At 40.5% G+C, this 13,240-nt stretch overlaps 1 protein-coding gene across 2 annotated transcripts in view; it reads left to right on the forward strand.

The window, feature by feature from the left end:
- Nucleotides 1-13,240, forward strand: part of SMC5 (structural maintenance of chromosomes 5) — a 95,057-nt gene that overhangs the window by 36,412 nt on the left and 45,405 nt on the right. For both annotated transcript variants that reach the window (XM_075210972.1, XM_075210973.1), the window contains exons 13-15: nt 568-700; nt 4,966-5,139; nt 9,177-9,346. In XM_075210972.1, the coding sequence (XP_075067073.1) occupies nt 568-700; nt 4,966-5,139; nt 9,177-9,346 (477 nt within the window). The remainder of the gene's footprint in view (nt 1-567; nt 701-4,965; nt 5,140-9,176; nt 9,347-13,240) is intronic.

Below are 13,240 nucleotides of genomic sequence, written 5' to 3' on the forward strand. Positions count from 1 at the left end.
TAGGGAGATTAGGCTAGCAAAAAAAAATGCAACTCCACCCGCCCGGCCCCCCTCTGCCCCAAAATGAACTCTTAGGCCATTAGTTATATTTGTAACATAGGTATTTTCCACCTCTTGAACTCAAGCCCTGGGACTGGTTTAGCATTATGGCAGGAGAAACCCACACTGCTGGCAAACCTAGTGCTGGTAGTAGTAAAATCTGGGGGACCCACGCTATTTTGCCACGGAAAGGAGAAAAAATTTACAACCTATTCTACCAAAATGGATAATGGATTAGTAATTGGGAAAGTAAAGTGCTTGTGTGTACTCCATTGTTGCCTTTATAGAGATCAATGTAAGCATCCATCTCACCTCCTTCACTTAATTATTAATTAATAAGTTAAGTTAATAATTTAATGGAGAAGGAACAGATTGACACTGTTTTTGTTAACTGTTTGGAGCAAACATATAGGCATGGTATTAGGGTTGTTGTGCCATATTTTCACAGATGTTGAATGGATATTATATACAATGTTCTAATTATTGATTCTTTAGTAACTGTTCCCTTCTCTTTGGTATTTCTCATAGACAATATGGCTTTTTCTCCTACTTAAGAGAATTATTTGATGCTCCTCAGCTAGTGATGAATTACTTGGTCTCCCAATATCATGTTCATGAAGTACCTGTGGGGACAGAAAAGACCAGAAATATGATAGAAAAAGTAAGTGATGTGAGACAAAATTATCAGTTTTGCTTACTCATTACAACAGCGGTTGGACATAATGCTTTTAAAATAAGTTTGGTAAGCTAATATATGTTTGATTTTATTGATTTGTAGTGGTTGGTTATACATTTACCGCCTCTTTCTGGAGTTGATATTTAAGTTGTAGACTCGATACAGTAGCTTCATGAAGTCCTTTTTTTAGCTGATATAACTTCCAATACATACCTTCCCTTTATCACAGCCTGAAAAAAATGCATGATCTGGCCTACATTATTTCTAAATAAGGAGTATAACAAGTACAATAAATGCTCTAAATCCATCAGTGATTTGGTTTGAATATAAATGGCTACATATAACCATTACTGAATTTCAAATAGGTACTAGGGTTTCTTAAGTAGGTAATTTACACAATAAATCTGAAGTGATCCCAATTGTAAAGCGCCAGCGAGTTTGCTGATGCTATGTAAATAAATTACGATGATGTTGGAAGTTGGGCAGCACTTTGGATAAGTGGTTGGCACCTCTGCCGCACAGTCATGCGTTCAATTCCTGACCTTTGCCTTATCTGTGTGGAGTTTGTATGTTCTCCCCGTGTTTGGTGAGTTTCCTCCAGGTGATCCGGTGTCCTCCCACACTCCAAAAACATACTAATTGGCTGCTATTAAATTGACCCTAGTCTGTGTGTGTGTTAGGGACTGTAGACTGTAAACTCCAATGGGGCAGGGACTGATGTGAGTGACAAATATTCTCTGTACCGCACTGTGGAATTAGTAGAGATATAAATGATGAAGTGATCATCTAGTTAATGGGAACAATAGTGAGATTTTTGTACTCATATCATATTCCTGAAGTTCATTGGGGGAAACTGGAACCATGTGGTATAGAGATGCGTGCAAGAGCATGGACACTTCATGGAAAAGTGTAAGCTCCCCCTCTCTATATCCTCTAGCAGCAAGGTGTCAGTTATTTTGCAACCATGCCCCAAACCAGGAGCAGAGTTAAACAGGAGAAAAAGAGAATCTTATCTTATAGTCCTCCAAAACATAGACCACTAAAGTCAAACAAGGAACAAAAGTAGCGTGTACATTCAGTATCCCCCAGTGGCCTTCTAGAAATGAATTTAACGTGAGCACAAAAATCTTAGCTTCTCTTATATCCATTGGGTGACAATGGAACCATGGGGGGTTCCCAAAGCTGTCTTTTTGGGAGGGAATACTTTGAGGTTGCTGAGCACAAAAGTAGCATATCTGGACACAGTTATATTAAATTTGTAGAATTAGTGAAGCAAGACCAGGTATCACTCAGACAAGTGTTCCGATGAATCCCCATGCTGCACAGTACAAGAGGCACTCGCCGACCGGGTGGAACATTGTCTTACATATCTGGGAGCAGGCGGACCTGCTGCAATGTATGCCTTCCTAATTACTGAGATTGCATCTAGTGATAGATTGTTGGGCTGCAGGCCAACTGCTCTTTTGAGCATCGTAGAAGACTAGAAGTTTCTCTGTCTTATGGAAACTAGCAGTCCTATCCAAATAAATTTTAAGGGCTCTGACCACATCCAGCAGAAGAAAGGAATATTCTACATCTGAAGATTGCTCGATCCTGAGTAGAGATGACTATCCTGATTTAGGTGAAATTTAATTTTGATGCCACCTTTGGTTGGAATAAGGGTTTAGTACGCAAAACCCTATCATTCTAAAAGATAAAGGAGCTTTTCAAGAGAGAATCCTTAACTTAGAGACTCTTCTTGCAATGGAAATGACTAGTAAAACAAAGTCTTTCAAGAAAGAGAATGTAGTTCCCAAGAATCTAAAGGTTCAAATGGGAATACTGTAAGGCCTTTAGAACAAGGTTAAGATCCCACAGTGCAACGAGAGAAATATAAGGTTGTTGAACTCCCTGCAGAATAATCGAAATGTCCGGGACTAGTGCCAGTCTTCCCTCCAAAAAGAATGAGTTGAAACTGCACTTTTAAAGAACTAAGTCGTAAGTCATTCTCTAGCTCCTCCTGTAAAAACTGAAGCAATCTCAGCAATTTAATGAAAGTAGGTAGACCTTTCTTTTCAAGTGATGTAAAGCCTCCAAACTCAATTTTAGTTTTTAGCTGAAGATTGCTTTCAGCTATCAGATGGACCTTTTAGATTTCAAAATCATTGATTCAACAGCAACGCCGTTAAAGCCAGTTAATGTAAATTCTGATGATGGAATGGACCTTGAGATAACCGGTCCCATCTTAGCAGAAGACACTGTAACAGACCCGTTTCCATCTTTACATTTTCTGCATACCAAGACCTACTTTAGAGTAACCAGGATCTCCCATACCTTTTCTCTACTTAACTTTTTTTGTAGCATTGCTAATGAAAGACAATGAAGGGAAGATGTAAAGCACAAAGTTACACAGAACCAAGTTGGCATATGAAAGACACTCTTGGGTTCTTTGTTCTTGCACATTACCTTCTACTTTGTGGTTCAACTGAGATGCTATCATGTTGACATTTGGTTCACCTCACTTTTTAGACTAATTGAAGAAATACCTGTGGATGAAGGGACTCAGTATGTAATAGAATTGCTAGGAAAATCTTGCGCTGGATGGTAGCCAAACTGGATTTTTGATAATTTAAAAGTCACCTGTGGAGTTCTAAAATTTGGGTCATCATCTGAGTATGAAGATGACTGCAAAAGAATCTGCTTTAAAAAGCAGGTTGTCCTTTGATGTAATGATATTTACTCCTATTGCTCTCAAGAGAGTTGACTTTGCCTCTGTGATTTTTATAAAAATTCTTGGTGCGGTTGCTAGGCCAAAGGGAAGGGCACGGAATTGGTAATAATGAGATTAGACTGCAACTCTGAGGAGACACTGGTGTCCCTCCCAGATTGTTATATGTAAATAAGCATCCTTGATATCCATGGACACCAGAAACTCATTCTCCTCCACACTCGAAGATGGAGGTTTAACTCTTTCACATTCAAAATTGGCCTGAAAGCACCATCTGGTTTTTGGACTAGCTAAAGATTTGAATAATAATAACTCTACCTTTTTCTGATGTTTTTCCGAGACCAGGATGATCACTCCTGAAGAGCGCAAAGATTGAATGGTCTCTAGTAAGGCCTTCCTCTTTAAATTTTTATGGGAAGACCTGTAGTGAAGTACCCTCTGGGAGGGGGGTTTCAATAGACCTAAGATGTAACTTTCACCTAGGAATCCTGAGTGGTCTTGAACCACTGTCCCTGAATGGAAGGAGACGAGCACCCACAGCCCTTACAAAATCGTCAATACCATTTTTTATTTAGAGACATGAAATATGAAGTGTCCTCAAAATCAGAACTTTCCTCCTGTGCGGAAAGGTCAGAGTGGGTGATACACAGAGGGAATATTTTCCTCTCAGCTGAACAAGCTCAGCAATGAGGTTCGCTAAGGACTTAGCTCTGCCAGGTTCCCCCAGGTCTGTGCTGGCAGACGGACCTCGTCTTCACAAGTCGGGCACTGCGCATCCACACCAGTCTGTCCACTCAGCAATTTGGAGTGGCATTTTGATCATGCTAAAAATGTAACTGTAGGTTCCCCACCAGAAGAGGCTCTGGCCTCTACTCCTTTTGTCTGACTTTACAAATGGAGCTAAAGAGTGTGGAAAGGAGCAGTGCACACTTACTGGAGGAGAGTGAACTACTTATTAGACAAAACACCACAGAATTGTAGTAGAATTGTTGTAGAAGTGTAGAACCCCCCCATCTACACACACACACACACAATAAAGACACACTTTCATTTCTCTGCTAAGAGCTATAGAAGACTTGTTACTCTGTCCTGTCAGGCAGGCTTTTCTGTGAAGTCAGAGAAAAGGCTTCAATACAAAGCTCTAGAAGGCCATCTGGCAGAACTCCTCTCTGCAATCATACGACCACTGCTCTATGGTGCGATTTTTGCAGAGAAGCTGCTACATATACAGGCAGCAGCTGCACAGGTCCATGGTCTGAATAGAATCTACCTTTTATTCAATGCAAATATGTTTACTTGGATTGTATTTACATTTCATGTCATAAAGGGCCCATAAATTCAAAATTCATATCCTTAACGGTAGCCTTATTGTAGTAGTTTCTTGGAGGTAGACCTTATGCTATTACAGATTCATAGTGGTAGCCCATGGACTACAGCAACTTTTAAAGTAATTTGTTGGGTTTTTTTTATCTTTGGCTAAAAAATATGCCTACATTTTATAATTCTCCATTGCAATTGCTGTGACAATTTTTTTTATTTCTAGGTCATAAAAGAGACTAGAATTCGACAATTGTACACCGCAGAGGAAAAATATTCCACAAAAGTATCTGCGTATAGTAACAGTGTTATCTCCAGCAACGTCTCCCTGAAAGGAGCCCAGTTTCTTACAGTCACAGTGGATGCAGAGGAGAGGAGACAGGTGCTTGAACAATATAAGGTAAAGAGTGCTACATTTTATGTGCAAGATTGTTACATTATCAAATGATTTCATAAATATTGGTTAGATAATGTGAGGACTAGAAAGTGATGCATGTCTTTAGAACAGTTACTAGGTATCATACTTGTAAACTACAAATTAGAAGCCACAATAGGGCACTAGAAGTCATTTAACTAAAGTAGATTATATTATGTTTATTTCAGAGAAGCAGAATGCTTGACCTTGTGTGTCTAGTTCGCTGTAGCTTTTGACAGGTGCATTTAAATGCCATACTGTCTGCTAAATGAAGTACAATATTATGAAAGTGCTACATAAAAGTGAGTGCTTACATTCTAGGTGTATTTTGCATGGTTATGAACGCAGTGACCACGATCCTCTGCTTCCATGTACATTTTTTTTTTTTTATCTAAAATATGCAAATTTGTACTGAGTATGCCCACACACAAGAAACTACATCCATATGCAGATCTTACACTTGCGGCTCCTTATGAAGTACAGTTGGGGTGTTAGCATAATTACGAACTGAACCAGACCCTTACAAAGAAAGATATGCCTGACAGTAGCTGTAACACTTACGGGTGCCTGAGGGCTGGTGCAACTACAGACTGATGATGATTGTTGCCAGCACTAGCTATTGATTGCAAATTGACCTCTGCGTTCTTCGTTGTTTTTGCTAAAGTATGTGGGCAGCACAGTGGCCTAGTGGTTAGCACTTCTGCCTCACAGCACTGAGGTCATGAGTTCAATTCCCGACCATGGCCTTATCTGTGTGGAGTTCTCCCTGTGTTTGCGTGGGTTTCCTCCAGGTGCTCCGGTTTCCTCCCACACTCCAAAAACATACTGGTAGGTTAATTGGCTGCAATCAAAATTGACCCTAGTCTCTCCCTCTCTGTCTGTGTGTGAGTGTGTGTCTATATTAGGGAATTTAGACTGTAAGCTCCAATGGGGCAGGGACTGATGTGAAAGAGTTCTCTGTACAGCGCTGCGGCATTAGTGGCGCTATATAAATAAATGATGATGATGATAGTATGTGATTTGGTGGGCAATATTATACCTGCTGTATTATAGACCGTTTTTATTTAAAAAACCTAATAGCATTTTTCGCTATAGGAATATGTTAAAAAAAAAAAAAACTTTTGCCTTGTGCTTATGACCTGGTTGGGTGTAAGTGTATCTGGGTGTAAATACGCTGGGCATAAACTTGGCGCATATGCTTCTGCTAAACTCTGTGTATCTTGAACCTCTGACTCAGCATATGGGTTTAAATATACTCTTTTTACATAGAACTGCTTATTAGAGCTTATTTTTTTAAAGCACATACATTCAACTCGGCGTGTACCCCAAAGGGTTCTCTTCAATTTAAACCCTTTTAAGGCTGAAAGGTAGCTTAAACTTCTGCAATTGGATGTATTTTCTTGGTTTTGCTCCGTTTTGTTTTTGTCAGGAATCAACCCAAGAAAATTTTCTACTTGGAGTATTGTCCAATAGTGGTTATTTTTGGTAATATATTTAAATAGAATACTTGTTATTTAATGTCCATTAGCTAGTGTGCAAAAAGTATTTTTTTCTATAATTCTCCCCATGATTAACTTTTCAGAAAGGGTCTTAGAGATATAGAGGGGTTTTTTTGTGTTGTTGTTTTAAAACCAGTGATCTTCAGAGATTCAAAAAAGTATTCCCTATTTTTTTTTTTTTTTCAAAAACATTTATTGAAGATGCTCAGACATCAATCATGCAATACTGTTCGTTTCATATAAAAAGCATTGAATTGCAGATACAGTCAATATACATGTACATAAATATTGTTAAAAATTTTTGTGTGGGCGCAGTCCGAGGAGTTTTAACAGCATCGTGCCACGGCTACCACCAAATATGTCTCCAATAATGATGCATTAAAGGTTTACAGCATGGAATAACAGTGATATCATTAGTAATAACATCAGCCATGCCACAACCCCTCAATGAAGGAGTCAATCAAGACATTACAGTTTCCCCCTTCCCCAGCCCGCCATCAGGGTGCGGAGAGACCAGATGGAGAGGACAGGTCCACCCCGCCATCCTTTATAAGGATTGGAGGGTCTTGAAGGAATACTCTGGTTTCAAACCATAGCGTCTGATGAAAGCATTCATAAAGCTGTGTTCGCAGCTGGGTGGGTAAGATATTAATATAGCTTTCCCAGGTTTAAATTTTTTTTCGAGTTAAAGTACCCTTCTGCCTCCAGCCAGTCCATTCTTAGGAGAAAGTACATCTTTTCCCTAAACAAATCGAGTGTTGGAGGGGAGTTCTGGATCTACATATAGAGGATTGATTTCCTAGCCGCTGCAGATATTGCAATAAGCAACCTTCTTCCCCCTGCGGAGGTCTGCGTATCAGAAGGCAGAATACCCAATATTGCCCAGTCAGGAGTAAGTGGCAAGTAGTTAACTAGTTCCGCAGTTGCAAACCTCCATATCTTGGTCCAGAAGGCCCTGATCATAGGACAAGCCCATAGACAATGATATAAATCTGGTTGGGTTTCACCACATTTAGGGCACCTAGAGTCAGCTGAAAGACCAATAATATTTTGACGGTGCGGTGAGAGGTAACCCCTGTGGAATATGTTGAGAAACATCTCTGCATATATGGAGGCTGGAAATAGTTTTATTGAAGTGGTCAGTCTTTTCAACAACATTTGTTCTGTTAATTGAGGGAAATGGCGCAACCATCCGCTCAGGCCCGAATTTATTTTATTGTGATCTATTATAGTTCTTAAAAAAGCGTAATTGGATGAAATTGCTCCTCTCTTGGAGGAGGCGGTTAATAATAAAATATCAAGAGGGTTATCCCAGTCCACTGTTGTGAAGAGCGAGATCACCTCTCGGGCATAGTGCTGAACCTGAATGAAAGAAAGGCCGCATGGAGCCAAAAATGGGAGCAACTCCAGTGCCTTCGCGTGACGGAGTGGCTTTTTCCTAGTCTTGCTCAACAATTGTCCAGAGTCCCTCCCTTTACCACACAGTGAAGGCGCGAGCCGCGATGCCATCCTGAAATGCAGGATTTTTGACTAACGGTAGATGTATGGATTTATAGGGGTTAAGGTGAAGTTTGTGTATTAGTATATGCCAAATCTTTCTAACTGAAAGGACAAGAGGGTTTTCAGGAGTATGGGAAGGTATCTCCTGATCATGTAGGTGAAGGAAAGCCTTTAAATGAATATCAGGAAGAAAATGTTTTTCTACTGCTAAATTAGTGTAAGTGCTCTGATCCATTATCCAATCTTTCAGATATCGCAGATGAACTGTATGACTATACTGAACTATGTCCGGGAAATTTTTGCCCCCATTTGTCTTGAGTTGTTGGAGTTTGATAAGGCTAATCCTTGGGCGCTTCTTTTTCCAAATAAATCTTTGGAAGAGATAATTAATTTGTTGTGCATCTTTTTGTGTTAGAAAAAGTGGTAATGTTTGGAAAGGGTACAATAATCGCGGGAATGATATCATCTTCAAGAGGCTTGCCCTGACTAAGCAGGAAACATTGAGTCGTTCCCAACCCTCTAGCTCCTTCTGCATATCAGTTAGGACTTTTCTAATATTGAGATTATAGAGAGTGGCCATGTTCTTCGGAAGCCGGACCCCCAAATATGGTATTGACCTATTTGCCCACTGCAACATATCCCCTATTTTTATTATGAATAGAGACAATGCAAACAGTACAAATGTAACCATTATGTTTGCATGGATTTAATATTAATGTCGTCTTGATTGAGATAGCAGATTCTATGCACACTACATGGTTGTAGCCCAACAAAAATGGTCCCTGCACCCACAAGCTGTGGTTTTGCAATTGAAGGTGTTTAAAACAGTAGTGCAAATAAAAAGCATGACCTTTTCTGTCCGTATGCTTCAACTTACCACAAGGAGTATTTAATAAAGACTGCTCTCCCACAGACCACCCACCAGTATGACTCCAGATAACTTTTAACTTATTTTTTAATAATTATTCTTGTGATTTCTGAGTAAAATTAAATGTGCTCATTATCACTTGGTTTCCATTTCAGGAGCTTGAAAAAATATGTGCTGGACTAGTAGCACAAATCGGGGAGCTGGTCAGCAGACAGAAGCTTCTAGACAAACGAGACAATGAAATAAAGTTAAGAAAGAAAGAGATATTGGATTTAAAAACCAAAAAGAGACAACTAGAACAGAAAATAGATACCAAACATGTCAGGTTAGTTGACTACATTCTTATATTGTATTTTTCTTTCATCAACTTTGGGGACACAGGATCATGGGGTATAGTCTCCTTCAGAACTTTGGCAATTTAAATATATCCCCATTCTACAGGGAACTCATGTCGTTTTTAGTTTTTTTTTTTTACTGTGCTCAGGGGGCACGCTAAAAAAAAAAGTACTGATTATGAAGAGGGTACATATCGGTACTGCAGGCAAAATTTTGTTTTTGTTTTAGACATTAATTTCCCTACTTGGTACCACATCTGTAGTCGTTTTGACTCAGACAGCCTCACAGCGTTGACTGAGAACCGGAAAAGGGCAAGAAGGGGGAATTTTTAGTGCCACTTCCTGCTCCCGAAGTTGGATTCTTCCTCCGGGTCATCTTCCAGGTGGACCCATTCTCTGCCATTCTAGTTTTAGCTGGGGCCTTGTGCTGCTTCTTCACCATAAGGTGGGTGCAGCAGCACCAGATCACGCAATGGGGTAGTAGCTAGGTAAATGAATCCTCTCTCCCAGTACTGGTGAGGGGGAAAGGTAGTAAGCTACCTTCAGCCTCTTGTGAGGTGGGGACAGAAGAGATGCAGACCTCAAGACAGCATATTCAGGCAACTTCAGTACATGGACTGAAAAGAGGTCAAAACTCCTGTTCTCTTCCTCTTTTAATTGTCCCCCACTGAGGTGGAATTGCATACTGAGGCAGTGGGATTCTTTACACTTTCTACTGGGTCTTTGTTTATTTTGCATTGTTCAGTTTTCTTTATTGTTTTTTCTGTATCTGTTTTTTTTTCTCCTCCTTTATCTATCATGTCTGATAAGGGAGTATTTCGAAGTCTAAGACTGGTGCTTCTTCATCAGTAACTTTTTATATATGTTTAAAATGTCAGCCTAAGTTGCCCAATCCGCAGTGTACCACCCAGATCTATTTTCACTACTGGGCTTCTAGTGGACCAGGTAAAGTGAGAAGCCATTCATATGTTACTGTCCTCAAGTATGATTATCCCAGTGCCAGTAGAACAAAAGGTTTGTTCATCCTAAAACCAAACTATCCTTTGGGCTCACCTTGAAGCTCAAGACCCTCAACGTTCCCAGCCCCTGAACCGCTCTGAGGACAGTGGCAGGTGGGGATTTTGACTGGGGCGGTACACCTGTCAAACCGTAACCCAGGTGTCCTAAGGCGAGCTCAGGGAGGACAGAATCCTCCCGTGAAGCAGAAGGGGTAAAACTTGGCTCGAGGGATGACTTTCAAAAGGAAGGAGCTGTTCTGCTGCGCACGAAACCCTGACACAGAATCAGATCTTCTACGAATGATTTAGCACCAGGTTCCAATGAGTATGCTATGCGTTATGGGAGAGCGGCAGCCCGCTTCCGGACAGGTCCAATCTGGGAGGGTCACAAATGCCTTTTCAGGCTTGTAGTTCGGTCCTATCATTTCCCGTTTTGGGCTTTGCCTTTTGGCATGGAGACAGCTCCATGGTTGTTGACAAGATATGTCTGTCATGGGTTTGTAATGATTATACTTTTCTTGGGATAATCTCTTCAAGGCAGGGTCTCCAACTTCAAACATTGGAGTCCCATACTTGGAGTATGAACTGTCCAATCTGTTCCCTACTCAGAGACTTGTCTTTCTGTGTCTGCTGTTTGACAATCGGCAGCAGAGGGTGTTTCTTCCGAGGAGTAAGATCGAATTATTACACAGGCTAGTAAGGTGTCTATTGGCTCTCAGATGGACGTCAGTTTATTTTTATATGGAAGTCCTAGGGCCGATAAATTCGACTTTTAAAGCTGTGCAGTTTGCACTGTTACATTCGTGAAAATTCCAGATTGAACTCATTTCGAAATGGGAGAAGACAGCCTCAACAGATGCCATCTCTTCATCATATGGAATTGGATGATTGTGACGACAAATGCTAGCCTTCAGTGCTGGGTAATTCCCAGCGCAAGTCAAGCTGTCCTAGAATTAACAGCTGTGCTAAACGCTCTAATTCAGGGATATCTGTTGCGGAGTGAACCCATAAGGATTCAGTCAGTGCTGTTGCGAACATCTGTTACTAGGGAGGCACAAAGAACTCCCTTGCAAGAAAGAAAACCAGCAAAATTGTGCGCTGGGCAAAACAAAATGTTCAGGTAATTTCGTCCATGTTCTTACCAGGGATGGAAAACTGGGCGGCACTTCCTTCATCCAGTGAATTGGTCTCTCAACCTGGTCATGATATTATCAGATTTTTTTTTTTTATATTATATAGCGGCAACCATATTATGCAGCACTTTATAGAGAATATGTAGCACTCACATCAGTTCCTGCCTCATTGGAGCTTACAGTCTAAATTCCCTACCATATACACACGCATACACACACAGACTACGACCAATTTAATCAGAAGCCAGTTAACCTACCAATCAATATCTTCTAGCAGATTGTGGGGAGATAGGGTCAGTCAGATATCAACATGATGGTATCTCTGTTCATCCATAGAGTGGAGCAATTCTTCTCCAGGACAAAGAACACTCCAGCATTTCTTGATGATTCTTATAACTGTATTTTCATAAGTTTACCTGTTTATATTTCTGCTCATTCTCAAAAAGAGAATTCTAAAGCGAGAATTGTGGCACCAGGTTGGCCACGACAGTCGTGGTTTACAGACATTCTCAAGATGTCGATGGATCCGTTGTGAAGACTTTCCCTAAGATAGCATCTTTTAACTCGGGGACTGTTTTACGTCAGGGTTAAGCATTTCTGCTTTTATCAGTGTGTCAGTTGAATCCATGATCCTTAAAAATGAGGGGTTATCTGAATTAGAAAGCCAGTTTCAGCAATCAATTATCATAGTGTTGTTGCGGATTGCCGCGGCTCGCCTCTTCCAGCTGCCTCCTGGCTGTCATAGGAACAGCCGGGACGTCGCTTCCTGTTTCCGCCGTCCCGACCGTCACCATGGCAACGTTTGGGACGCTCTCTAAGCAGCGCCGCATCCCGGCAACACTGGGCATCCGGGCTTGTGCACATATAGTAAAACGGACTTTATCCACTGTCTCCAATATTTGACATTACACAGAGTACGATTCCAATATATCTATTTTGGACTTTATACACTTCATGTGTATGAGTATATTGAACTTTAGTCTGATGTGTCATCTCCGATTTATAGATATTTACCAGACAACACAGGCTTGAATCCATTGCTATGTTTATCTATGCACATCTATTCTTTGTTTCATTTGCTTATCCAGTGCACTGGTTATAATTGTATGTCCCTTTAGCTGTCAAAATCATGGTTTCAATAGCCACGCCGTCAATGCCAACCGACCTAGTGAGTGGCATTGAAGAGGACCTTGAGTGAGTAGGTCTGGAAGAAAAGGCAATCGAAATGGGGTTTGTATTGTCATTCCCCGAAGGTCCAAGTAACAAGCACAACGCGGCCAGTCTGGGGCCTCCAGGTTCCTCCGTGGGCACAGACACAGACTGAATCTGGCTGTGTTCCCGGATCTCCACTTCACAAGTCGTACACAGGGCCCCCGGGTCAGACTGTGCACAAGATAAATTTGAGTTACATTTTATACAATTATAATGCGTCACAGACCTTGCAGCAGTTGCCTTCTTAGAGGTCCCTTTCTCAGTCATGGTGAATAAATATATATATATATTTATTATTATTATTATTATTATTATTATTATTATTATTATTATTATTATTATATATTACACCAATGTTTAGTCACACAGCCACTAATTATAAATTACTGTTTACCAGAGAATATAATAATAGCATATATACAGGTGTAAAATATATTATGGGTTCAAATATATGTCTTGTATATCAGCACTGCATATAATTTGACCAACTGACAGTCTCACAAGCACACACTCTAAAAGACAATCAATTATTGCAGAGAGA

Source organism: Mixophyes fleayi, chromosome 1, assembly GCF_038048845.1.
Source record: "Mixophyes fleayi isolate aMixFle1 chromosome 1, aMixFle1.hap1, whole genome shotgun sequence".
Taxonomy (NCBI): Eukaryota; Metazoa; Chordata; class Amphibia; order Anura; family Limnodynastidae; genus Mixophyes; species Mixophyes fleayi.